The sequence below is a fragment of the Triticum aestivum genome, chromosome 2A, assembly GCF_018294505.1.
Source record: "Triticum aestivum cultivar Chinese Spring chromosome 2A, IWGSC CS RefSeq v2.1, whole genome shotgun sequence".
Taxonomy (NCBI): Eukaryota; Viridiplantae; Streptophyta; class Magnoliopsida; order Poales; family Poaceae; genus Triticum; species Triticum aestivum.
The window spans coordinates 676,453,839-676,481,592 of NC_057797.1; the positions used below are offsets into that span (position 1 = coordinate 676,453,839).

At 44.0% G+C, this 27,754-nt stretch overlaps 2 protein-coding genes across 2 annotated transcripts; one reads left to right on the forward strand and one right to left on the reverse strand.

Moving 5' to 3' along the window:
- Positions 1–2,832: 2,832 nt before the first annotated feature.
- On the forward strand, positions 2,833–6,469 carry LOC123190149 (disease resistance protein RPM1-like). The gene has a single exon (XM_044602743.1). It carries the CDS (start codon positions 2,900–2,902, stop codon positions 5,672–5,674), a length of 2,775 nt encoding a protein of 924 aa, XP_044458678.1. The 5' UTR covers positions 2,833–2,899; the 3' UTR covers positions 5,675–6,469.
- A 478-nt stretch (positions 6,470–6,947) lies between these two features.
- LOC123190150 (deSI-like protein At4g17486) lies at positions 6,948–9,877 on the reverse strand. Its single transcript, XM_044602744.1, has 4 exons — positions 9,564–9,877; positions 8,393–8,680; positions 8,230–8,310; positions 6,948–7,524 (listed from the first exon to the last, which is right to left on the reverse strand). Exons 1-4 carry the CDS (start codon positions 9,682–9,684, stop codon positions 7,385–7,387), a joined length of 630 nt encoding a protein of 209 aa, XP_044458679.1. The 5' UTR covers positions 9,685–9,877; the 3' UTR covers positions 6,948–7,384.
- Between the last annotated feature and the right edge of the window lie 17,877 nt (positions 9,878–27,754).

Here is a 27,754-nt window from a genome sequence, read left to right on the forward strand (position 1 = left end):
TGCACCATTCAAAGCCACATCATCAATTTTCAACCCTTTCTGACTTTATTTGTTATTTTTCATGCATTTACTGATTTTTTTAGCCGAATGACCTTGAAATTGAAAAGCACTACAAATGAACTCTTAAAAGGTTGAAAGTTGGCATGGTATCATCATTTCTCCCACATAGCATGTGCTAAAACGTCGAGAGGGTTACGACAAAAACTGGATGCACTTCGTGTACAAAATGGACAATCTCTTTCGAAGTATCAGGGTTTCGGACGAAAACTCATCTGTTACAAAGGGATTTCATTTTTTTGAACTTATTTCAATTCCAGACCTTTTGTGTGTTCAAAATGCACCATTCAAAGCCACATGGATAGATAAGTAACCAAAATAATAGAAGTTCATCATCACATTATGTGTGTCAAAAACCATTACAGATTTACATGGATAGATAAGTGACCAAATTAATAGAAGTTCATCATCACATTAAAAACAAAGTACACACATAGTTCTCATTGAACAACATATAGCTCTCTAGAGCATCTAGTTAAACCATACATTGAAACTATGTGAAACATTTCAATGCAACAATAAATGCGATCATAATCACAACCAAAGGTAAAAATTGATCCAACGGCATAATGATACCAAGCCTCGGTACGAATGGCATATTTTCTAATCTTTCTCGTCTTCAACCGCATTGCATCCATCTTGATCTTGTGATCATCGACGACATCCGCAACATGCAACTCCAATATCATCTTCTCCTCCTCAATTTTTTTTATTTTTTCCTTCAAGTAATTGTTTTCTTCTTCAACTAAATTTAACCACTCGACAATAGGGTCGGTTGGAATTTCCGGTTCAACTACCTCCTACATAAATAAAATCTATGTCAACTTGATGGGCATAATTGTCATAAACAATAAATTAACCAAATAGTTATAAAAGATAATATATACCACATCCGAATCATAGCCAGGATGAGGGCCGACGGGGGCGAATACCAAAACCACCGCACTATATAAGCACAAGCAATAATAAAAGCAAAAAAATTAGACAAGTATCTATCTAAAGTAAGAATTTTTTTCTTTCAGAAGAAGATAACAGGCTCACCACAGTGGTGCAGGCGACGAGATCGGCGCGGGTGATCGACGACGGTGAAGACGGGGACGGGACGTGACAGACCGCTAAACCTAGACAAATCTCGAGGAAAATGGAGTTTGGAGGTCGAGCTTCGAGAGGAGAAAGCTTAACTAGCGTGGCTTGGGCATTCCATCGAACACCTCGTGTGCATAGGAGGTGAGCTAGAGCAACCAAATGCCCTCTCCTCGCCGGCCAGAAAAAACTGAGCACTGTGGAGTACTCTGCTACAGCGACGGGGTATATATAGGCAACTCATTTGTCCCGGTTCATGGCTGGAACCGGGACTAAAGCCCAGCCTTCTGTCCCGGTTCGAGCCAAGAATCGGGACCAATGTTTGTGGGCCAGGAGCGAGGTCCATTGGTCCCGGTTCGTGCCTGGAACCGGGACAAATGGGTCCATACGAACCGGGACCAATGCCCACGAGGCCCCAGCCGGCCCCCTGGGCTCACGAACCGGGACGAATGCATCCATTGGTCCCGGTTTGTGGAAGAACCGTGACTCATGGGTTGGCCAGGCCCGAACGAAAGCACTTTTTTCTACTAGTGCGCGTAGGTCGCTGTCAAGCAACATAGGGCGTACCCCTTCGCCTGCTGCTGTTTCTGTGGGCCGGCCCATTTGGGGTTTCACCCGAACCTTCCTTGAACCGGGTTTTTTGTTTTTGTTTTATTTTTTCTTTCTTTTCCTTTTCTTGATTTTTTCTTTTTCTTTTTTGATCTGTTTCAGTTTTCTTTTTTTGCTTATCACTTTTTTCTTGTTTTTTTTGCATGGTAATACATGTCTCATTCATATAATAAAGATCAAAGTACAAGTCACGTAAGGACCAACATAACAAAACTAAAAAAATAGAAAAACATCTCTGAGGTTGACACCAACGAATGTCATCTGCCTTCGGCACAACCATAGCAGCCATCAAAGAAAAGAACGACGGATCACCTCATCACTCGAGCTCGACGCGGCTCCATCGCTGATATATAGCTTTGCGGACCTCCAAGGTGGCTCATCAAAAGTGAAGCCTTTGCCGTTGAACAAATCAGATCGGGGCAACACCCCAGACACATCATCGAACTCCTGATCTGGCACCCCACCACGACTAAGACGCCGAAGGAGGAGACCATACCTGCATCCACGAACCACGAACCCAGCACATATTTTGTCTTTCAAATGTCGTCGATGCAGACCACAATCTGCATCAGCTCCTGACCTACCTCCCAAACTCCACGCCGACAGTGGAGCAAACGCCGTCGCAACCGTGGAGCCCGAGGACACATGTCCACAACGAGAATGCCACCGCCAAGCCATCCTTGATTGAATAGACTGGTTTCCAAATCCATCCCCAACCATAGGACCGATGGCCTCGTCAGAGAAGGATCCGAAGAATCTTTATTCAACGCCGTCATTGTCGCCGCCGAAGTCAAGACGATGAACAAACCTGAAAATCTAGACTACAAGGGAGTAAAAACGATCCACACGCGTAGATCCGGCGACCCCCTCACCACTGGTGACTGAGGTCGCCGGCGGAGGGGAGCCGCCGGAGGACGGCGCTGGAATATTGGCCTCTTCTTACAATGGCTAGGGTTTCAGCCAGGACGAGTGGAAAACATTTTTATTCTTGTTTTTCATGGTTAGCTGTTCCCAGACGATCAATTCAAACAAAAAAAAATCAACTAAAAGAAACTATTCCCAGACGGGATAGAGAGAGAATCGAATCGCTGCCGCCAGTCAAAGAGAATCGCTGACTTGCCACACCACGCAGCTCGTCTACGGCGAGGTCATGGCGGAGATGATCGCGATATCGCTCTCGGCGAAGGTCGCCGCAACACTGTCGCGCAGTCCGGCCGCCGACATCTCCTCTCTCGTGGCCGTCCGCTCGGGCATCGCCGCCGCGGCGCGGGACCTGGAGCTCCTCCGCGCGTTCCTCCGGTTCGCCGACTCCCGCCGCGGCGCGGACGCGCTCGTCTCCGCCTGGGTGGACCAGATCCGGGACGTCGGCTTCGAGCTGGAGGACGCCGCGGACGAGTACGCCTTCCTCTCCGGCGGCGGCTTCGTCCGCGCCTGCGCTAACTTCGGCGCGTGGCTCGCTCTGGCCAGACGGCTAGGCAAGGCGCGGGTGAGGCTCCGCGACCTGTCGGACGCCAAAGAGCGGTACGGCATCCGGCCGGCCTCGGCCTCGGCGTCAAGCTCCGCTCCCGACGGCGGCACCGGGCCCGTCGTAGGCCAGAAGCTAGCGGAAGCAGCGCATTTCGTGGAGCATGGGGAAATCGTCGGCGTTGCGGCGCACAGAAGGTTACTGATGAAATGGCTCACGGAGGACCTTGACTCTCGGAGGTCGCTGGTCGCCGTGTGTGGGATGGGCGGCGTTGGCAAGACCACTCTGGTCACCAGCGTGTACAAGGAAGTCGCCGCAAGCCGCTACTTCGACTGCGCTGCATGGGTGTCCGTCTCCAAGAACTTCACGACAGATGACCTCCTAAGGAAAATTGCCAAAGAATTGCACCGGGACGCCCGTGCCGGCATGCCAGACATTGACGAGATGGACTACCGGTCGCTGGTGGAAGCTTTGCGTGGGCATCTCGCCAACAAGAGGTACCTATTATTGCTGGATGATGTCTGGGATGCCAATGCGTGGTATGAAATCCGCAATGCGTTGGTTGATGATGGAACCGGGAGCCGGATAATCATCACGACACGCAGTCAAGATGTTGCCTCTCTCGCAGCATCCACCAGGATCATCATGTTGGAACCGCTATGTGAGCAAGAAGCATGGTCCTTGTTTTGTAACACCACATTCAGGAAAGATGACAACCGGGAGTGCCCGCATCATCTGGAGCATTGGGCTGTGAAGATACTGGGCAGATGTTGTGGTCTACCATTAGCAATTGTATCAGTTGGTAACCTCCTTGCATTGAAGGATAGAATGGAATTTGCTTGGAAGAATGTCCATGACAGCCTTGACTGGAATGAAAGCAGTGTTCGTGGAATTGGGCAAGTGTCAAGCATACTGAATCTGAGCATTGACGATCTGCCTTATCACCTGAAGAGATGTTTGCTGTATTGCAGTATATACCCTGAAGATTTCTTGATCAAAAGGAAAATTCTGATCAGGTTGTGGATTGCAGAAGGCTATATTGAGGAAAAGGGCCAGGGCACATTGGAGGAGATCGCGGATGATTACCTGAACCAGCTAGTGCAACGTAGCCTGTTGCAGGTCACGTTAACAAATGAGTTTGGAAGAGTGAAGCGGCTCTGCATTCATGACTTGATCAGAGATTTGATTCTGCAAAGGTCCATGAAGGAAGGGTTCATTGTATTCTCAAAGTGTTCGCCAGCATTGGAGTCAAGCAAGAAAATCCGTCATCTTATACTTGACCGATGCGAAACTGATCATATAACAGTTCCAAAGTTGACATCGATTCGCTCCTTCAATGCATTTATGGCAGATATGGATTCTTCAGTCTTGTCAGGTTTTAGGTTATTAACCGTTTTAAACTTATGGTTCGTTCAGATAGACAAACTACCTAGCTCACTGACCAATCTTCTTAATCTGCGGTATCTTGGCATCCGGTCCACTCTCATTAAAGAGCTTCCACAGGAATTGGGGAAATTACATCACTTGCAAACTTTAGACACCAAGTGGTCCATGGTCCAGAGGTTACCGCCTAGCATCGCGAAGCTCAAGAGCCTGCGCCACCTGATATTGTATAGACGCCGATCTGCAGATTTTAGGTATCCAGGGCCTGGTTCAGCAATTGTATTTCCACAGGGACTACAAAACCTAACCTGCCTGCAGACCCTTAAATACGTCGAAGCTGATGAGAACATGGTCAAATCCTTAGGAAGCTTGAAACATATGAAGAGCTTAGAGATATTTGGTGTGCATGAGAGCATTCTTGTTCATTTGCCCTCATCCATCTCCAAAATGAGTGGCCTTCTGCGCTTGGGAATTGTCAGTCGAGATGCTAATGTATCATTGGACTTGGAGCCATTTTCTCAACCACCAATAAAGCTACAGAGACTTTCATTGACAGGGATGTTAGCAAGAGGTAAGTTGCCTTCATGGGTTGGCCGCCTTGATAGCCTCGTGCAGTTGCGTTTATGTTCATCTGAGCTCAAGGGAGATTCAGTTGGATTGCTCTCATCACTTCCCAGGCTGTTACATCTTACTCTGAACAATGCATACAGCGACAAGAGCTTGACCTTTCCAGAAGGCTGTTTTCCAGTTCTTAAGAAGCTGAGTTTACATGACTTGCCTAACCTTTCTCATGTAGAGTTTCAAAAAGGGAGTCTTGTACATCTAAATGAGCTAATCTTAGGCCGTTGTGATGACCTAACTGAAATACCCCAAGGCATCGAGAACCTCACACAGCTTGACAACCTTGAGCTTTTTGAAATGCCAAGTGAGATAATACAGAAGATTCAAGATGGAGAAACATTACAGGGGAATTATGAAGATTCTCAGCGCGCTACAACTGTTAAGAACATCCACTGGTATAATGGACAATTGTTGCAGAAAACAATTTACACCAACCTATTCACAGTTCAAATGTAGGGCATTGAAAAATGGATGCAGCATTGTGTGAAGTCTACTGGATTGCTGGGCACTAAAAAGATGGATGGGCATCAATCACCTTCTTGGAGGCGTCATTTTGAGGTTTTGGCACTGCTTCCACTTTGTTCCTTCTCCAGCCAGCTTTGACGGTTCAGGCAACGACCAGAGGTGTCGTTTCAGAGTTTCGGACCCTCACCTCTTTGTCATTGGTAAAGAACCTGTTGGTTACGGAATGTGCATTGCCATGAAACAAGGAGGCACGTGTGTGTGTGTGTGTGTGTGTGTCCTCAATGCTTCGCCATGGTGTTGTTGTAGAGGCAGGGTTCATGTATTTGTATCAGCTTGATGCTTCAATAAATAGCCGGTTTCCAAGCAAAAAAAGTGAAGCATGCCCAGATATTGTAAAGCATGCACTGATATACAAATCCAATTAGTGAATGAAGTTGATCTTGAACAGTGGACTTAAAACCCTCCTTATTTTATCTTGTGGATTTTATAGCATTTGTGGCCACATTGGCAGTGATCTAGGGTGATAATGCAGCTGGGGCTGCACATATTAGTACAGGAGAAATTAGTCGCTGCATTTCACAGGAAAAAGACATGTTCACTGGATCACGGATCTCAGTGCTTTATAGCATACTTTCTGTAGTTACTGTAAATTTTAAATGCTCATCAGTTGGTTTACCATATGTTCTCGAATGGTGATGGCTTTCATATAGAATGGCACAAGTGTTTTACACAAGCTTTTCATGAATATATGAATTTGTCAGCAGATTGCTGCAAGGAGCACAATGGATTAACAGATAAATGAAATAAGATTAACATGATGACATTCTGAGATACCTCTTTACACATAACATTATAACAGAAGACGGAGCGAACTGAATTCAAGCTATTACACAAGATTCTGGTATTATGTCATACGGAGACGTAGAAGGGAACAGTTATTAAGCCCACTTCTAGTAGTAAGAAAGACTTCACGAAATTGTCGATCATGAAGTTCCTCACAGGCTTTACATCCACTGCATCAGGTGATATGAGCCAAGTGTGTGCAACTGTACGTACATTTCTCCACTCAATTGCTGTTTGCACCTAATGATTGAAGTGAAAAAATATATATAGCCATCAATCCCTCTGGAGTAGCACACGAAAAATCAATCTGCTACATACACTAGATTTTCTCTAATACAGTAAAGCTAGTGTATTATGTATAGAAGAGAGTTCTGCAAGCGCAGTTACAACGCCAGCAATAGGCACGGCAGACAACCCCCCAAAAAACAAAAAATATATTACAGTATACTGATTTAAGTTTACATGGTACTCATTTGTCACAGCATATTCTGTGGCCGTACAAGCAGTGCGCTAGACCAGGGTTTCAAGCTTGTGCTAATATGACCACGGCATGCTGCCAATTCAGATATTCATCACAAACATCAGACCGTTGCAGCGAAGGATGACAGCATTTGCCTGCGCCTGGCAGCATACGAGAACACAAGATACTGATGCCTGAAGAACTATGCAACAACTGAGCAAAAGACAAAGAGTTGCAAAATCACTTCTTTACCAGACAGACAATTCCTATATGCGTACACAGCAAAACTCGTTGGAAAAGAATAAATACAATCAACATTCAACTATACTTGGATATCACACAAGCTGGCGAAGTACGACCCGTTAAACTGCAGCAGGGAACCCAAATGGAAGGATAATTCAAACAAGATCTTTCGATAGCTTTGGTGACACGACTATAGATTGAAGGTCAGTGCCTGCGGCTGGTAGCAGGTGCTGGTCCAGGTCATCCATATCACTGTCCCCATTAAGGGATGAACCTGATGAATCCACATCATCATCTAGCAGATAATCAAAAACAGCTAAATGTTAGTACGTAGATTTTTTGGTAAGAAAGAGAGGAAGAATGAGAGTAATTAGTCAATACATAAGTTCGAAAGGAAAATCTAGCTATTAGAACAAGTGACACACCGTCTATAAACTCTCTTCCATTCTGGACAAGTATCAGCTTTCAGTGAAAATGCCAAGTGGCTTAAAAGAGTGTAGTACTAAATCAGTAGAAATCAAAAATTTCTCATGTTGTTCCCTCTACAGCTCTACTTCATCTAAGTTTCCCTAACAAGAGAAACATCACGACTCATTCTCTTTTCAAGATGAATATGTAAATACGATCAGCACACTGAAGAATATAGCTCACCAAATGGACAGGGGAGTGTTTTTCTTTTATGGAAAATGGGAGGGCGGAAGACAATGTACAACACAAAGCCAAACAGATTTACTGCGGAGATGGCATTGCACATGACCGGAATGTCCTCTTATTATTTCTTACTAAGAGATTTCTGAGGCATGCATCATTCAAAACATACAACAAATAGTATAACACTCAAATGGCTGTTTACAGTTTGAAGCATACAGGTCATTTAGAATGTGAACTACAACTACACAACAAGCTGTAGCTAACAACTGCATGCAATTTACTCAAAATTATGATAGACAGCTATCTTCCCAAATTATAAGCAAAATGCAGGCACTAGAAGCAGACTCACCAGAGAATGCAGGATGGGTTGCTCCGTGAGTAACAGTAGAGACTTGAATGCTTTTTGGTAGGAGGCGATTGAAAAAGTAACCTAAGAATTTCACAAAATACAATCAGTCACCTATCGTTCCGAGCAAGTCAGGAAGAGAAGACATAAAACTTGTAATACTGACCCACTCTTGCTAGCCGATTTACCCATCCAGGGGCTGGTTTTTTGGTTATGTTCTTACAGACATCATCCGTAAAATGGTTGCAGTTCTTTGAAATCAGATGATATGTATTCCCATTGTACTTTCCTGCAAGAGTTTGAATGAACGAGCGGAACTCTGCCCTAGACATCTCAGTTGTACCCATCCATACAGACCTTCTATAGACATAGCCAGGGCAACGTTTTGGTTCAACCTCAAAAACCCCACTGGTTGAGAGATCATGGGCTCCAAAAGCATATTCCAAACCATGAACTGTAGATTTCAGTTACAACAAAACAATGAGTTAAAGCTCACACCTCTAGAGAGAATCCACAAAATGCATGTCTGGAAAAAAAACAAAAAAAGCTGCTACACATAAAAGCATGAGCCAATAGCCCAACGTGCAGTAAATATTTTGACATAACTAGCAACCTCAGTCCATAAAATGTAGACCGCTACCAATGAACATATCATGTATGACTAGCACTCTACCATTTTCATTAGCTGCAAACATTCAGTTATGATGCCAGCTCAATGTCAAAGCTAAAAGAAGCGCTAGGCATTAATTGTGTGTTTTGCCACCACCTTGCGCTTTTCTGAAGCACACACTTGAGCGCAATTATGCCGCGCACATTAAGTGCTAGGTGTTTCGCTACTGCCTAGAGCCTAGGCGCGCATTTTTTTTAACTATGCTCGATATCCACCTGTTCTTCAAACAAGAACATGACTGCAACATCACACACAAACTCTGCCGAGAGATTTGCCACCAACCCTGTCAATCAATAGATAAACCCATACATCGTTATAATTCACGACCATTCTTCAATTTTTAGTTTTCTTCTGCATCCTACAACTTCCCCATAGAACTGAAAACTACTTTGCCCTGACAGCTGGTTTAAGCTGCTTGTTTACTAATTACTGGTCACCAGAAATTCAGGCCACGATCAGTCCATCACCCGTCAATTCTTCCCTTGCACTACTACCCTGTTATCCTGCCTCTTTCCAAGCACTAACCTACAGGACTTACGGCAGCGTCCCTGTACAAAGCTCAACAAAGCAACTACCAACATACGTACAGTACAGCGTCCCTGTAGGTACTAGCTAGAACCAAATCAAGCTCCAGCGAGTAGGAAGGGAGAGGGCGGAGAGTCAGAACCTTCGATCCCGGAGTGGAAGATGCCGAGGCCGAACCAGTAGAGGTAGTCGTTTATGGGCGTCAGGTCGTACACGTTGAGGACCACCGCCGCGCCGCCGCCGCCGCCGTTCTGTGCCGCCATGCGAACCCCGCTGGCGCTGCAGATCCCTTCAGCGGCGCTGCATTAGCGTCCACCCGCCGGATCAGTGCCTGGGGGAACCCATGCGGAGCCGGAATTTGGTCCGCTCCGGTTCGATTTTGCTTGGTTCTGGGCTCGGAGAGGGGAGGGGAAAGCGTGGTTAACGTCGGGGATTATCTAGGGGAGTACCACCCCTCCTGTCTCTCGATGGTCTTAGCCATCCGTTACGCGCTGCAGTTGATGGTGGATTCTTTAGGGTGGCCGTCGTGTGGGACCGTCTGCGGGCGGGTCCGCATTGTCATGGATGCAGCTGGGTTGTTCTGCGGGTGGGGGAAGGTTCAGTTATGCTTGGTGATGGAGAGAGGTGTCTGATAGTGGGGAGTCACGACTCGCAGCCCGCAAAGGCGCGCCCACGGGACGGGCGGGCTACGTCGGGCTCGTGGGTCCCAGCGGGAAGAGGAATGGTGGCTTTGACTCTTCTGGGAAGAGAAGGCTTGGCCGCTTCTCGTCCGACACCGTTTACCAGCAATCCAGCGAAGCTGGTTCCACCTGGGACTTGGAGTTTCCTGCGTTCTCCGATGGTGCATCCAATGGACGCTGCTTCGGTGTCTTTGAGACCCAAAGGTAGGTGTCTTAAGGCATCAAAGTTAGTCCAGCATGATGCACTTTTTGAGGCTAGTAAGAGCTTGTTTGGGACTGCTATGCTCCTTATAATTCAGCTCCGCTCCAGAAAACACAAGCCAAACGGGGTAGTTTCACGGTATGCCGCTCTGCAAAAAAACTAGAATCCAAGGTACAACTCTCAGTTTTTTTATGAAGCTCTTCAGGGGGTGCTCCAAAAAACTCTAGAAGCCGGAGTTAGGTGAAATTTACCCACCACTGCCACCAGTAAGTGGATACCCCTTCGTTTCTTCCCCCTCAACCAATCAAATAGATCATTTCCATCAAATTTCTCATTCTTGAAGCTGGAGCTAGATGGCAGCCAAACATTCTCTTTGGTAGTACTACAACTTCTAGATGAAACTGCTCCAAAGTGAATTTAGTGGAGCGAAACCGATTTTTGTGAAGCGGAGCAGTCCCAAACAGGCCCTAAATGTCTCAATCTTTACAGGAGACTATACTGAATACTTCTTCAACAGGAACTCTCAAGACGTACTTCTTAGGGTTAAGCTTCATGCGGAATTTTTTGAGGTTAGCAAACGTTTCTGCAGGATTTGCCATATATCCTCCTTCTTTCGGATCTTGATTACTCCTCCTTTCAGATTTTAATTACCACGTTGTCGACATAGACCTGTATGTTTCTTTTGATCTCTGGTAAGTGGCGTCCGTGTTTTTCAAGCCGAAGGGCATAGAGGGGCGCCGAAAGGGGTGACGACGTCTTGAAATTCCGCCACCACAACCAACGCATCGACATGTTGGATGCTTTCTTGATCCCACTGACAGGCGTACTGGATGTTGCCATTCACCGTGGATGACTTTGCTAGAGTCTGTCATCTTGAACTAGTGGTAGATCATAGTGGGTGTTGAACCGGTATGGGCCCCAGCCCAACTGTACCTATCTCTTAGGCCCAAGCCCATGAGAAATGTTGACCTAGAAGGGAAGCTCCTCCTCCTATGTTCTGTGAGAGCCGCTACACACCAAGAAAGACACAGCAGCAGCTGCTCCTGGTATGCTACTCCTCCAAGTTCAACATGATATCAGACCAGGCTGCAGCGGCAGCGGCAGTGCCGGTGGTGTAGTCCGGCGAGGAGGAGCTGCTGGGGCGAGCGACGGCGAGCTAGGCGCAGCGGCTGCAGCTGGTGGCGGAGTGCAGCGAGGCGGCGCGACCGGCTCGGGAGAGGAGGTTGTTATGCGCGCATGCTGGAGGTGCTGCTGCTGCTGCGTGAGGCAGCGAGAGAGAGATTGAGGGGAAGAAAGAAAAGGAAGGGCAAGTCACGCATCTCACCTAACATGGCAGCAACGCTGTCAGGTCCACCGCGAGAAGCTGTAGTTTGTCTCCAAGTCCCTTTCTACTCTCGGCTGTTGATTGCTACGGGTTGGTAAAGGAAGGAGAGGTGACGAACTGCTGCTGGTGAGAAGAGGAGAAGAGGAGTGCTACTACTGCTTGCAGGTGCTGAAAGTCTTGCTGTTTTTGGTCTGCTGCTGATTGAAAGGGAAAATGACGGAGGAAGCACTGGCGGCTGCAATGGACAAGCTTGCGGACATCATGGCCGCGAAGATGGTGGCTGCCGGTGAGAAGGCACCTGCTGATGTGGGCTCGAGCGCTGTGCAGGCAGAGATGGTGCAGAAGATTGAGCTGGCTCCAAACAAGTTGAAGTTAGAAGGTGTAGAGAACTACCTGAGGTGGTCGAGGAGAGGTAAACTCATCCTCAGAACTAAGTCACTGGAAGACTATGCTCTTGGTGAGGTGAAGGAACCAGAAGACAAGAGGGGAGCCTCATGGAAGAAATGGAATGCCACGGATATTTTGGTGTTGAATTGGCTGCTGAGTTCTCTATCCCCTTCTGTTGCTGCTTCGGTGGAGGACCTCCCTACTGCTGCTGAGGTATGGGCAGCGTTAGCTAGTATGTACTCAGGGAAGGGAAATGTCATGTTGGTCTCCAAAATTGAAGACACTGTGCATGATCTCACTCAAGGTGATAGGACTGTAATGATGTATGTTGAAGAGCTGAAACATCTTTGGGCTGATTTAGACTATCTTGCACCTCTTGTGTTGCCACATGTTGAGTGTGCAGTGATAGCTAGAAAGTGGGTTGAGGATAGCGTGTCCTCAAGTTTCTGAAGGGGCTGGACTCCATGTTTGAGAATAGAAGGGCTATCTTAATGCAACAAGCTGAGTTGCCGTCACTAAGAGATGCCATTGCTGCTATAGCACAGGAGGAGACTAGACTGAAAGCTGTGGAGCGGTCAAAGGTGGCTTCCAGACCTGCTTATCACATAATGAATAGGCCTGAGACAAGAGACTTCCACAATTGTGGGCTGAAAGGGCATCTCAGTTACCAGTGCACAGCCCCACCGAAGAGAGACAACAAAGGCAGATGAGGTTACAGAGGCAGCTACAGAGGAGATGGAAGGGGATACTATCGTGGAAGCAACAACAGAGGAAGAGGTGCTCCACGTAACTATAACAACTACAATCTCTACCAAGGGGAGGCCAGAGCGAATGTATCTGTCATGAGTGAGGGTCAGTCCAGTTCTTCTCATAGTCAAGACATGAGAAATGAGCAGCAGGGTCAAGACAACAGGAACGAACAGCAAGCAGAGACAGTGTTTGGTGACTTTGCTCATTTTGTGTACTCTGATGAAGGTAATGAAACTGCATCTGTTGCTGTTCATAGGGCTGGTGTAGATTGGGTGTTAGACTCAGGGGCATCGAAACATGTAATCGACAATGTTAGAGAGTTTGAATGCTACCAACAGTACCCCCAATCGTACAATGGAACTATTCAAACTGCAGATGGTACTGCACAACCTATTAAGGGGGTTGGGGCAGTGCAATGTACTCCAAGTATTAAGTTGGAATCAGTTTTGCATGTTCCAGCTTTCCCAGTTAGTCTAGTGTCATTGAGTGCTTTGATTGATCAGATAGATTGTGACGTAACTCTTAACAAGTACCGCCGTTTGATTCAGGAGATGGGAACTGGGAGGAGGCTTGGGGCAGGAACCAAGCATAGAGGACTATGGTACATGGATCACCAGGAGGATGTGAAGACTGCTGGCATGGCTCTTGCTGCGACTATGACAGAGAAGGAAGCATTAGCTATGATCCACCATTCTAGGTTTGGACATGTTTCTTTTGAGAAAATGAAGAAAGCTTTCCCTGATGTAATGAATGGTTTAGATAAAACCAAGTTAAGGTGTGAGGCATGTGAGTATGCTAAACACACTCGGATATCGTATGTGAGTAAGGGGCTCAGGAGTATAGTCCCATTTGTGCTTGTTCATTCAGATGCTTGGACATGTCCATCAACCTCGATAAATGGAATGAATATTTTGTCACCTTCATTGATTGCAATACTCGCATGACATGGATGTTTTTAATGCGACATAAAGATGAGGTGTTTGAGTGTTTTAAGGACTTCTGTGTGTATGTTAAAACTCAATTCAAGGTGCAGGTTCAAATGATAAGGACTGACAATGGGACAGAATATGTCAACAGAAGGCTGGGAGAGTTCCTATCAGACCAAGGTATTCTGCATCAGACATCTTGCCCGGACACTCCTCCCCAAAATGGCGTGGCAGAGCGGAAAAATCGGCATATCCTTGAGGTGGCGCGCTCAATCATGTACACTATGAATGTGCCAAAGTGTCTATGGGGTGAAGCCGTTTTGACTGCAACCTATCTGATCAATCGCACACCATCTATGATACTGGGTATGAAATCTCCTTGTGAACTCTTATTAGGAGAAAATAAATTTAGTGTGCCACCAAAGGTGTTTGGATGTACTTGTTTTGTCAGGAATCATAGACCTGCTGTGAACAAGCTGGATCCTCGGGCGGTGAAGTGTATCTTTATTGGCTATCCTTCTGGACAAAGAAGGTATAAGTGCTGGAGTCCTTCTAATAGGCGCACTTTCATGAGCATGGATGTGACATTCTGGGAATCTAATCCTTACTATGGGGAAAAACCGACTTGAGCTCATTGTTTGAATGTCTGGACCAGCCTGTGGTTGGTCCAGAGGGGGAGGTGGTGTTGCAACCTCAAGTATCTGAAGCAAGAGGGAGAGAACAAGGAAGAGGTCAGGAAGAGGTGATGCAGCAAGCAAGACCGCCAATGGTGGGTGATACGTCTCAGTCGTATCTACTTTTCCAAGCACTTTTGCCCTTGTTTTGGACTCTAACTTGTATGATTTGAATGGAACTAACCCGGAATGACACTGTTTTCAGCAGAATTGCCATGATGTTGTTTTATGTGCAGAAAAAAAAGTTCTCGGAATGACCTGAAACTCCACGGAATATCTTACAATAAATAATAAAAAATCCTCGCCAAAGATGAAGACCAGGGGGCCCACACCCTTGCCACGAGGGTGGGGGGCGCGCCCCCCTAGGGCGCGCCCCCTACCTCGTGGGCCCCCCGGAGACCCCCCGACTCCAACTCCAACTCTATATAACTGCTTTCAGGGAGAAAAAAATAGGAGAGAAGATTTCATCGCATTTTACGATACGGAGTCGCCGCCAAGCCCTAAAACCTCTCAGGAGGGCTGATCTGGAGTCCGTTCGGGGCTCCGGAGAGGGGGATTCATCGCCATCGTCATCATCAACCATCCTCCATAACCAATTTCATGATGCTCACCGCCGTGCGTGAGTAATTCCATCGTAGGCTTGCTGGACGGTGATGGGTTGGATGAGATTTATCATGTGATCGAGTTAGTTTTGTTAGGGTTTGATCCCTAGTATCCACTATGTTCTGAGATTGATGTTGCTATGACTTTGCTATGCTTAATGCTTGTCACTAGGGCCTGAGTGCCATGATTTCAGATCTGAACCTATTATGTTTTCATCAATATATGAGAGTTCTAGATCCTATCTTGCAAGTCTATAGTCACCTATTATGTGTTATGATCCATTAACCCCGAAGTGACAATAATCAGGATACTTACCGGTGATGACCATAGTTTGAGGAGTTCATGTATTCACTATGTGCTAATGCTTTGTTCCGGTTCTCTATTAAAAGGAGGCCTTAATATCCCTTAGTTTCCATTAGGACCCCGCTGCCACGGGAGGGTAGGACAAAAGATGTCATGCAAGTTCTTTTCCATAAGCACGTATGACTATATTCGGAATACATGCCTACATTACATTGATGAATTGGAGCTAGTTCTGTGTCACCCTATGTTATGACTGTTACATGATGAACCGCATCCGGCATAATTATCCATCATTGATCCGATGCCTACGAGCTTTCCATATACTGGTTTACGCTTATTTACTTTCCCGTTGCTATTGTTACAATCACTACAAAATACCAAAAACATTATTTTGCTTTCGTTACTCTTTTGTTACCGTTACCATCACTATCATATTACTTTGCTACTAAACACTTTGCTGCAGATACTAAGTTTCCAGGTGTGGTTGAATTGACAACTCAGCTGCTAATACTTGAGAATATTCTTTGGCTCCCCTTGTGTCGAATCAATAAATTTGGGTTGAATACTCTACCCTCGAAAGCTGTTGCGATCCCCTATACTTGTGGGTTATCAAGACTAATTTCTGGCGCCGTTGCCGGGGAGCATGGCTCTATTCTTTGAGTCACTTGGGATTTAATATCTGCTGGACACTATGAAGAATTTGAAAGACACTAAGACAACAATTTATCCCTCAACTACGAGGGGAGGTAAGGAACTGCCATCTAGCTCTGCACTTGATTCACCTTCTGTTATGAGTAAGCTTGCGACACCTAAACCTGCTTCTGCTATTCATTCTGATATGTCGCATGTTATTGATGATGCTACTTCTGCTATACATGATACTTATGATGAAACTACTTCTATGCTTGATACTACTGTGCCACTTAGTGATTTTCTCAAGGAATGACTTGCTAGGGCTAGAGAGATTGAAAATATTGAATCTGATTATGATGATGAAAGTGATGATGAAGAATCACTTGTTATTCCTGAGGGTTATTTATTTGATCAAGAAGCTTCTTTAGCTATTTTATCTTGCGAATATAGATATGAACTCGAAAGGTTATTAGCTAAATGGAATAAGCAATCTCTAAATGCTAGGATGAGACCTGACCTTGCTTTTGCTACTTCACCTATATGTGTTACTGATAAGGATTATGAATTCTCTGTTGATCCTGATATAATTACTTTAGTTGAATCTGATCCTTTTCATGGCTATGAATCTGAAACTGTTGTGGCACATATTACTAAATTAAATGATATATCTACCATGTTCACTAATGATGAGAGAACTCGTTACTTTTATATCCTTAAAATATTTCCATTCTCATTAAAGGGTGATGCTAAGATATGGTTTAATTCTCTTGACCCTGGTTGTATGCGTAGTCCCCAGGATATGATTTATTACTTCTCTGCTAAATATTTCCCTGCTCATAAGAAACAAGCTGCTTTAAAGGAAATATACAACTTTGTGAAAATTAAAGAAGAGAGTCTCCCACAAGCTTGGGGGAGGCTTCTCAAGTTACTTAATGCTTTGCCTGATCATCCTCTTAAGAAAAATGAAATACTTGATATTTTTTACAATGGACTAATCGATGCTTCCAGAGATTACCTGGATAGTTGTGCTGGTTCTCTTTTCAGGGAAAGAACACCGAATGAAGCTGAAAACTTATTGAATAATATGTTGACAAATGAAAATAATTGGGCACCTCCTGAGCCAGCTCCTGCTCCAATTAATGATCCTATTGCTAAACCAACTCCGAAGAAGAGAGGTATTCTATTTCTCAGTCCTGAAGATATGCAAGAGGCAAAGAAATCTATGAAAGAAAAAGGTATTAAAGCTGAAGATGTTAAGAATTTACCTCCTATTGAAGAAATACATGGTCTTAATTTACCGCCTGCCGAAGAATTTACCTCCTATTGAAGAAACATATGGTCTTAATTTATTGAAGAACCTCCAGACCTCGATAACCCGACACAGGTAGTAAAGGTAAATTCTCTCTATAAATATGATAAAGCTGTAATCCCATTTACTAAAATTGCTAGCCCATGCTTAGATGAGTTTGATAAATTTATGGCTAAGCAAGAAGACTTTAATGCTTATTTTGGTAGACAATTAAAATACAATTCAAATATGCTTGGACACTTGGGTGATTATATGGCTAATGTTAAAGGTGAACCTAAACTTATTAGCAAACATGCTTCTATGGTTACCACTCAAGTAGAACAAGTACTTAAAGCTCAAAAAGAATTACTCAATGAGATGAATAGTAAGAAAAATAATTATGCTGTTAAAGTGGCTACTAGAACTGGTAGAATGACTCAGGAACCTTTGTATCCTGAAGGCCACCCTAAGAGAATTGAGCAAGATTCTCAGAGAAATAATATTGATGCACCTAGTTCTTCTAAAAGGAAGAAAAAGAAAAATGATAGAACTGTGCAAACTTCTAGTGAACCTATTGCTGAGCCACCTGATAATCCAAATGGTATATCTATTTCTGATGCTGAAACACAATCTGGTAATGAACATGAACCTAATGAAAATGTTAATGATGATGTTCATAATGATGCTCAACCTAGTAATGATAATGATGTAGAAATTGAACATGCTGTTGATCTTGATAACCCACAATCAAAGAATCAATGTTATGATAAGAAATACTTTGTTGCTAGGAAACATGGTAAAGAAAGAGAGCCTTGGGTTCAGAAACCCATGCCTTTTCCTCCCAAACCATCCAAGAAAAAGGATGATGAGGATTTTGAGCGCTTTGCTGAAATGATTAGACCTATCTTTTTGCGTATGCGATTGACTGATATGCTCAAAACCAATCCTTATGCTAAGTACATGAAAGATATTATTACAAATAAAAGAAAGATACCAGAAGCTGAAATTTCCACCATGCTTGCTAATTATACTTTTAAGGGTGGAATACCAAAGAAACTTGGAGATCCAGGAGTACCTACTATACCATGCTCCATTAAAAGAAATTATGTTAAAACTGCTTTATGTGATCTTGGAGCCGGTGTTAGTGTTATGCCTCTCTCTTTATATCGTAGACTTGACTTGAATAAGTTGACACCTACTGAAATATATTTGCAAATGGCTGATAAATCAACTACTATACCTGTCGGTATTTGTGAGGATGTGCCTATTATGGTTGCAAACGTTACTATTTTAACGAACTTTGTTATTCTTGAGATTCCCGAGGACGATAGTATGTCTATTATTCTTGGAAGACCTTTTCTTAATACTGTAGGGGTTGTTATTGATTGCAACAAAGGCAATGTCACTTTTCATGTTAATGGTAATGAGCATACGGTACACTTTCTGAGGAAACAACCTCAAGTTCATAGTATCAATTCTATCGGAAAAATTCCATCGATTATATTTGGAGGTTTTGAATTTCCTCTTCCTACTGTCAAGAAGAAATATGATATACTTATTATTGGGGATGTGCATATCCCCGTTGAGGTAACCTAGTGTTATTCGAAATTTCTCCGGTTTCATGTTAATCAGAATGAGTTTGTTAACAAGACTTGATCAACCTTGTTAGTGGATTCCTTTTGATGAGCATGAGATGGATGAGACTAGAAGCACAACCTTCTGTACCCTCTCTATACTTTCTGTTATTTAGTTTAAATAAAATAAAAATAAATAATTTGTTTGTCCGTTATTTGATTATCCGTGCAATATAAAAATACCTCGAAAATAAAAGTTCTCCAAATGCCCTGAAAATTAAATATGATTTTTTCTAGAATATTTGAGGATTTATGGAACAAAGAACACACCAGGGGGGGCAACCACCTTGCCACGAGGGTGGAGGGCGCGCCCCTGCCTCGTGGGCCCACGGTGGCCCTCCTCCACTTATTCCTGCACCCATCCTCTTCTTATTTCTCCCACAAACACGAAAAACCAACTCAAGCACGAGTTCCAGCCCTCTTTGCTGCCATTTTCGATCTCCTTGCTCAAAGCACCTCTCACAAAACTGCTTGGGGAGATTGTTCCTTGGTATGTGACTCCTCCATTGGTCCAATTAGTTTTTGTTCTAGTGCTTTATTCATTGCAAATTTTTGCTGCTTAGGTGACCTTGTTCTTGAGCTTGCATGTCAAATTTATATGGTCAAAAGTAGTTTTGATGCATGATATAGGCTCTAGGCACTTGTAGGAGTAGTTGCTATCAATATTATTGAGTTTGGTTTACTTTTATTTTGAAGTTACTTCAGAATTTTTCAGGAAATGATGAGGAGATTATTGAGGGGCTCATCGAGTCAAAGCTCGAATGAAAAGGCACCGAAGCCTAAGTATAATTTGCCGCGCACCGCTGAGGTTCGGGCGTGTGAATGGCCTTTCGAGGATTTCTTAAGAGCAGCCGGGATTTATGAAGATTTTCATGAGTTGGCTCATAATGCAGGCCTCACCGCTTTCCTCCACGACCAATGCGATCAGTATCTCTTACTCACAAATACCTTTGTGCAAAACTTTCATTTTCATTCTAGGAACTCACCACCTATGGTGGAGTTTCATTTATATGATGAGCATAAGGAGATGTCACTTTATGATTTTTGTCGGATTTGTTTAGTCCCTTTTGAGGGCAAGACAGAAGAACCACATCGTGATGATGTGGAGGGGTTTATTAATACTATCACTGTAGGGGAAACTAGGAAGGTTTCCGATGCACGAATCACTAGCATACATTTTCCTGTCTTACGTTACTTTGCATTATTTGCTAGTCGTTGCTTAATTGGTCGCGGAAACTATGGAAACCTTAGTATCCCTGATATTATTATTTTTCTCCAAGGTTTATACAGTGATAACACTTTTAGTATGGGCGACATTATTGCTAGACGGTTAAGTATGAACCGTACTAAGGGTCCCATCTTTGGAGGCATCTATGCTACACGCCTAGCTGCACATTTTAACATACCTATTAGGCATGCTGAGAAGGAAGAAAAAGTGCTGCCTTGTGTTTATTTAGATTATAAAAGTATGGTGGCACATGATTTTATTGTTAAGAATAGGGTAGGAGAGCTTAAATATCAATTGTTCTTTAATAAACATCATCCCGAGACTATTACCTTGCCTGCTCCTTCTTTGTTTGATTTGATTGTAGGCACGTACCTTGTTCCGTTGACGGCTATCCACGCCTACCGGAACCCTGCACCAGCCGAGGAGCCAGAACCGGAACCACAATTTGATCCTTCACGACAGTCTAACTATCAGTGGGATCCGGAGATGATTGCCAGCCAGTGGCAATCGAAGCCTTCTTCTTCCTCATCGCAGTACGACCCCAACTATTATTATGGATATCAGCCAGGCCAGCCGTGGCCATAAACCAACTTAGGCCAAAAGCCTAAGCTTGGGGGAGTACGTATTTCTCACCGACATTACATTTATGTTCACACACACTCATTGCTAGATGTCGGTGCTCATACTTTTTCATTGTATCATCCATGCTAGTTTATTTCCTTTTATGCTTTCTTCTTGTGTGTTTAATAAACCTTAAGAAAAAACCAAAAAAAATTAGTTGTAGCTTTTAATTAATTTACTTTCCATGCTTGTAGTAGTAATTAAAAAGAAAACCCAAAAATATTTCCTGTTCTTCTTTTGCTTGTTGGGAGCTTTCCCATGTAAATAGTTTTATTTCTTTTCTTTTCTTTGGGGGTCAGTAGGAGAAGACCATGATTAAATTGTTGAAGTGACTCTTATATGCTTTATTGTTGATTTAACCAAGAGCCCATATTGCTTTGTCTTCTCCTGTTTATTGAATGCTCGCAGATTCCAGCTTAGTCCAATGCACGTGCACTCTTATTATTATTCACATCGTTCGGTCGTGCAAGTGAAAGGCAATTATGATGATATATGATGGACTGGCTGAGATGAGAAAAGCTAGTACGAACTCGACCTCTTTTGTTTTTGTAAATATGATGAGTTCATCGTTCTTGATTCAGCTTGTTATGAATAAACATGTTTGCAATGACAATTAGAGATCATAGTTGCTTGTGCCATGCTTGATTAGCTATGAGTTATAATGGTTTACCTTGCGTGCCAACATGCTATTAAAATGGTTATGATGTGGTATGATAGGGTGGTATCCTCCTCTGAATGATTTAAGTGACTTGACTTGGCACATGTTCACGCATGTAGTTGAAACAAATCAACATAGCCTTCACGATATTTATGTTCATGGTGGATTATATCCTACTCGTGCTTGCATCCAACATTTATTAATTTTAATGCATGTACATGGCTGTTGTCGCTCTCTAGTTGGTCGCTTCCCAGTCTTTTGCTAGCCTTCACCTGCACTAAGCGGGAATACTGCTTGTGCATCCAATCCCTTAAACCCCAAAGTTATTCCAGATGAGTCCACTATACCTTCCTATATGCGGTATCTACCTGCCGTTCCAAGTAAATTTGTATGTGCCAAACTCTAATCCTTCAAATAATCATCCTGTTTTGTATGCTCGAATAGCTCATGTATCAACTAGGGCTGTCCGTATCTTCCATGTTAGGCGGGTTATTCTCAAGAGGAGTGGACTCCGCTCCTCACTCACGAGAAAATGGCTGGTCACCGGGATGCCTAGTCCCATGCTTTATGCAAACTAAATCAAAAATAATCGCAAAACAAAACTCCCCCTGGGACTTGATGTATGTTGGAGGCACTCGTTGTTTCAAGCAAGCCATGGATTGATGTTTGTTGGTGGAGGGGGAGTATAAACTTTACCATTCTGTATGGGAACCGCCTATAATGTGTGTAGCATGGAAGATATCGCCATCTCTTGGTTGTTATGTTGACAATGAAAGTATACCGCTCAAAATATTATTCACCTCTATTTCAAAACCGAGCTATGGCACCTCTACAAATCCCTGCTTCCCTCTGCGAAGGGCCTATCTATTTACTTTTATGTTGAGTCATCACCCTCTTATTAAAAAGCACCGGTTGGAGAGCACCGCTGTCATTTGCATTCATTATTGTTAGTTTACATTGGATGTGACTATGATTGGATCTCTTTTACCATGAATTACAATGTCTAGTCAGTCCTTGATCTTTAAAGGTGCTCTGCATTTATGTTTTGCGGTCTCAGAAAGGGATAGCGAGATACCATCTTGTTATATCATATTATGATTGTTTTGAGAAAGTGTTGTCATTCGAGATTTATTATTATGGCTTGCTAGTTGATTATGCTATTGATATGGGTAATCATGAGACCTGAGAATTATTGCAAATATGGTTAGTTATAATCTTTGCTGAAAACTTGAATGCTAGCTTGACATATTTATAACAACAAGAGCAAACAGAGTTTGTAAAAGTTTTTCTTTATTTCTTTCAGTTTGTCAACTGAATTGCTTGAGGACAAGCAAGGGTTTAAGCTTGGGGGAGTTGATACGTCTCCGCCATATCTACTTTTCCAAACACTTTTGACCTTGTTTTGGACTCTAACTTGTATGATTTGAACGGTACTAACCCGGACTGACGCTGTTTTCAGCAGAATTGCCATGATGTTGTTTTATGTGCAGAAAACAAAAGTTCTCAGAATGACCTGAAACTCCATGGAATATCTTACAATAAATAATAAAAAATCCTTGCCAAAGATGAAGACCAGGGGGCCCACACCCTTGCCACGAGGGTGGGGGGCGCCCCCCCCCCTAGGGCGCGCCCCTACCTCGTGGGCCCCTTGGAGACCTCCCAACTCCAACTCCAACTCTATATAACTGCTTTCGGGGAGAAAAAATAGGAGAGAAGATTTCATCACGTTTTACGATACGGAGCCGCCACCAAGCCCTAAAACCTCTCGGGAGGGCTGATTTGGAGTCCGTTCGGGGCTCCGGAGAGGGGGATTCATCGCCGTCGTCATCATCAACCATCCTCCATCACCAATTTCATGATGCTCACCGCCGTGCGTGAGTAATTCCATCGTAGGCTTTGTAAGTGCATCTAGTGCCACCCCTAGTTGGTTTTGGAGTATTGACGACAAACCTAGTTGAGGGACTAATGTGTTTGTGAGAATTGCAGGACAACACAGGTAGAAGTCCCTCATTGATTCGGTTTTCCTACCAGAGATGACCCCTAAAAATGTAAGAAGACATTGAAGTCAAAGGTGGTACGTGAAGACATTCACATTGAAGACTATGACAAGAGAAGACATCGCATGAAGACTATGGAGCGCGAAGACTTAGTTCTTTCGTTGTTCTTTTTCTTCTTTGTTGAGTCATAGGAACCACCGTACTGTTAAGTGGGGTCCAAGTGAACCAGTCAGAATGACTGAAGTGATGCTTAACCAAAATCCTATGTCTTCGAGTGAAGACTATGAGAGCAAATCTTGTCCAGAGTTGGATAAGTCAGCTTTGCTTGTAGCTCAAGTAAAGTTGTCGTGTGTGTTTGAAATCTGACCATTGGAACATGTGTCAGTTCCTTAGTGACCGAGGGTCATTTCGGACAAATCAGGTCGGGTTGCCTAGTGGCTATAAATAGCCCACCCCCTACAACCATAAACGGTTGGCTGCTCAGAGTTAGTGCACGGCTTTTGTCGTTTGAGAGCAACCCACCTCGAAGCCTTTGAGAGAGAATTCCTTGCGAGGATAAAGCCCTAAACACCCAGAGCCAAAGAGTGTTAGGCATCACTTAAGTCTTCCTGTCTGTGTGATCTGAAGACTTATTACACTTGAGGACTGTGAATCCTCCAGTTGGTTAGGCGTCGCGTTCTGAGCATCCAAGAGTCATTGTGGATCGCCGGTGAACGAAGTCTGTGAAGGTTTGGAAGTCTACCTTGAAGACTTACCAGAGTGATTGGGCGAGGACTGGGTGTCCTTAGCTCAAGGGGAATAAGGTGAAGATGAGGTCTTCTGAGTTGAATCTCAGCCTCCCTAACCAGACATACAGTTGTCACAGCAACTGGAACTGGTCCAACAAATCATTGTCTTCAACGAGTCACTGGTTTCATCCTTCCCTTCCCTTTACTTACTGTTGGTCCTTGTGAAGTCATTGTATGATTGCTTTATCTTTTGTCTTCACTGAGTGACTACTTGTTCTGATTGGCTTCACAATATCTTCCTACCTGATCTTTAGTGCCTAGCTGCTATTAGTCATTGTGCTTTCACTCCATTGAATACTTGACTATGGTTTTCCTAGTGTAGTCTACCTTCCGTTGCATGGTAATAGGTTTATTTCTATCGTTTGTCTCCGAAACTTCCATGTTTTGAAGACTTTCATAAAAATCGCCTATTCACCCCCCCTCTAGTCGATCACTAACACTTTCAATTGGTATCAGAGCGAGGTACTCCCTTGTTCTGTGTGATTCGGTTTAACCACCTGGAGTTTTAGCTATGTCGACTGCAGGGATAATCAAAGTCTCCACTGCGTGCCCAGTCTTCGATGGAACTAAATATCAGAATAAGATGCGCATGCATCTTGAAGCCATTGATGTCGACCTATGGTATGTCGTTAATAATGGCGTTCCCAAGGCTGGTGAAGGTGTCACCGCTGCTGATGTCAAGAAGTTCGTTCAACTGGACTCCACTGCCAAGAACATCATCTGTGGTCATCTGACCAAAGGACAGTACGGCCGTGTGAGTGCTTTGGAAACATCTAAGCTAGTCTGGGACTGGCTCTCCAAGGTCAACGAAGGCGTCTCAACCCAGAGAGATCAGAGAATCAGTGTCCTTCGCAACCTCTTCAACCGCTTCAAGAGAAATGACAATGAGAATGTTCAGCTCACGTTTGATCGACTCTCTGACATCACAAATGAGCTTCAAGCCCTCGGCGCCACTGAGATCACCAAGCATGAAGTTGTCAAGACACTCCTGAGATCACTTGACAGCTCGTTTGACACCCTAGCCCTGATGATTCAAGAACGTCCTGACTTCAAAACACTCGATCCGTCTGACATACTTGAGAGGCTCAACACACACGAGTTTCAGCTTTATGAGAAAAGAGACATCTACAGTCCCAACTATGGGCGAACTCGCGCCTTGAAGGCAAAAACTGTCTCCTCATCTGAAGAAGAGTCTGACAGCAGTTCTGATGATCCTGAAGACATTGGAAAGGAGCTTGCTATGCTTGTGAAGAAGTTCCAAAAATTCACCAAGAAGAAAGGCTTCAGAAAGTCCTCACGATCAAGCTCAAGTAATGATGAAGCTTCTGCTCATGACTACAAGAAGAGAACATGCCACAAGTGCAAGAAACCTGGCCACTACATCTCTGAGTGTCCGCAGTGGGACAATGAGAACAAGAAGAAAAAGAAGAGCAAGGAGTATGATTCTGACGACAAGAAGAAGAAGAAATACTCAAAGTCTTCTTCCAAGTCCTCCTCAAAGTCTTCATCACACAAGAAGAGCTCATCTGGCAAGGCACGTGCGTTTGTTGGCAAGGAAATGGATTCAGAGGAGGAGTCCGCTTCTGAGGAGGCGGAGGTGGAGTCTGAGGAGGAGTCCGATTCTGGCGTTGCGACTGGCTACAACATACGTTGCCAAGTCCATCTTCAACACTGAAGACAATGACTCCGTCACCGACACCGATGCAAATGACAAGGACTACTCCGATCCTACCTACTGCTTCATGGAACGCGGTGCCAAGGTAAACACACGCACTACTCACTATCAAACTTCCAGTGAAGACGACTCTGATTGTGGTTCCAAACCCAGCTATAAAACACTTGCTAAAATTGCAACTGAACAACAGAAAGCTATGGAACATATTCAAAAACTGTTAGACAAAAGCGATGACCTGTTAGACGTTGAAATGAATCGATCTCAGTCCTTAATTGAAGACATAAAAAATCTTCACGTTAAGTATGAGGAAATTTGTCATGAAATGCTCTCAGCAACTCATGAAAAGTTTTCCTATGATTATCTTCAAAGGAAGCAAGATCTTGAGAAATTGAGAGCGGCTCATGAAGATCTTCAAAAGGAAAACAAGTCACTTCGCACCAAACAGATCAGTTCAGCTCAGGAAGGATTTGAACCACCATGTATTAAATGTATTGAGCATGACAACGCTACTTTTGTTGCTGGTTGTTCTACTGCTGCTACTATTGCAATATCTTCAACCACTGATGTGCCAACTAACCCCTCTGCTGAGGATGCCACTGCTATTACTGATGAGAATGCTAGGTTGAAGACATTGCTTGAAACAGGGATGTTCAAAAGCCTCAAAGGGCATCAGACACTATGTGATGTCCTCAAAAGGCAGACCCTGAACCGAAACCCTAGGAAAGAGGGTGTTGGGTTCGAAAGGAAAATCAATGCTGATGGCTCTTACTGGAAACCTGAGTAGTACCCCAAAACCACATGGGTTGCTGCAAAGGGACCTTCAGTGGATCCATCCACCCTATCTGGCTTCACTTGTGCTAATCCCATTGTTATTGATGAATCCTTTGATGCAAACTATAAACTGTTTAAGAATCAGAAGGGTGAAGTGTTTGCCAGGCATATTGGTACTAACTGCAGGAATGGACCGCCTATGAAGAAGGTCTGGGTGCCGAAAAGGTGTTTGGAGAATCTTCCTGTGAATGTCATCATGACACCACAGGTGAAGAAGACAAACCCCAGACCACAGGCTTCATACGGTCCAAAGGCTTCATATAGACAGAGGACTCACCTGAGTCGCACTAACGCAAATGTTTTGCAGGGAAGCCATACTCAGGACTGTGAATATGAGCGCGTTTCATCAAACTGCCATGTTCATAAGACCAAGAACTATTCTGCTTATTCTTATGAGTACTATTGTCCACCTGCAAGACTTTTTGCTAGGGCTCCAAAGCCAAAGTTCTTAGATGCTGCACTTAGACTCATTGCTTCGAAGCCACCCTTGAAGATGTGGGTGGCTAAGAAAGCTTAACTCTCTTTTGCAGGGAAAGGTCTCTAGCCAAAAACCAAAATCGTCTGAAGCTATTGCTGGGGACCTTAAACATCTTGTAGGGCGCAAGATCAAATGCCCAAATGGTCTTATTATGTACTTTGTTCCCGAGTCGCTTGCTACTTGCCCTGTCAGTCCTAATCTCGATCTAAGCTTTCATAATCAACTGGCTCGTCAAATGTTTTTGCTTCACAATTCTCTTCGTGAAGCCTATCCCCCTAACTGCACTGTAGGGTACGACACCAGCTGCTTCAGAATGGATTATTGATAGTGGGTGTACCAATCACATGACTGGCAAGCGAAGCCTTCCTATGGACTCAACCTTACGTCCATCTGACAAAAGTCACATCACATTTGCTGACACTGGTAAAAGTAAGGTATTGGGTCTAGGTAGAGTTGCAATCTCAAAGGATCAACACATGGATAAAGTCATGCTTGTTGAATCCCTTGGTTTCAACTTAATGTTTGTCTCAATGCTTTGCGATTTAAACATGATTGTGATGTTTGGAAAATATCGTTGCCTTGTTCTAATGGAATCTGACAAGTCTCTAGTGTTTGAAGGGTATCGGAAAGATGATTTGTACGTGGTAGATTTC

Bases quoted from the DNA above. Each gene is read 5' to 3' on its own strand.
- LOC123190149 (XM_044602743.1), top strand. From the start codon at position 2,900: ATGGCGGAGATGATCGCGATATCGCTCTCGGCGAAGGTCGCCGCAACA.
- LOC123190150 (XM_044602744.1), bottom strand. From the start codon at position 9,684: ATGGCGGCACAGAACGGCGGCGGCGGCGGCGCGGCGGTGGTCCTCAAC. The intron at 8,681-9,563 runs GTTCTGACTCTC...TGAAATCTACAG, and splicing joins CTTCCACTCCGGGATCGAAG to TTCATGGTTTGGAATATGCT. The intron at 7,525-8,229 runs GTGAGTCTGCTT...ATTATCTGCTAG, and splicing joins AACCCATCCTGCATTCTCTG to ATGATGATGTGGATTCATCA.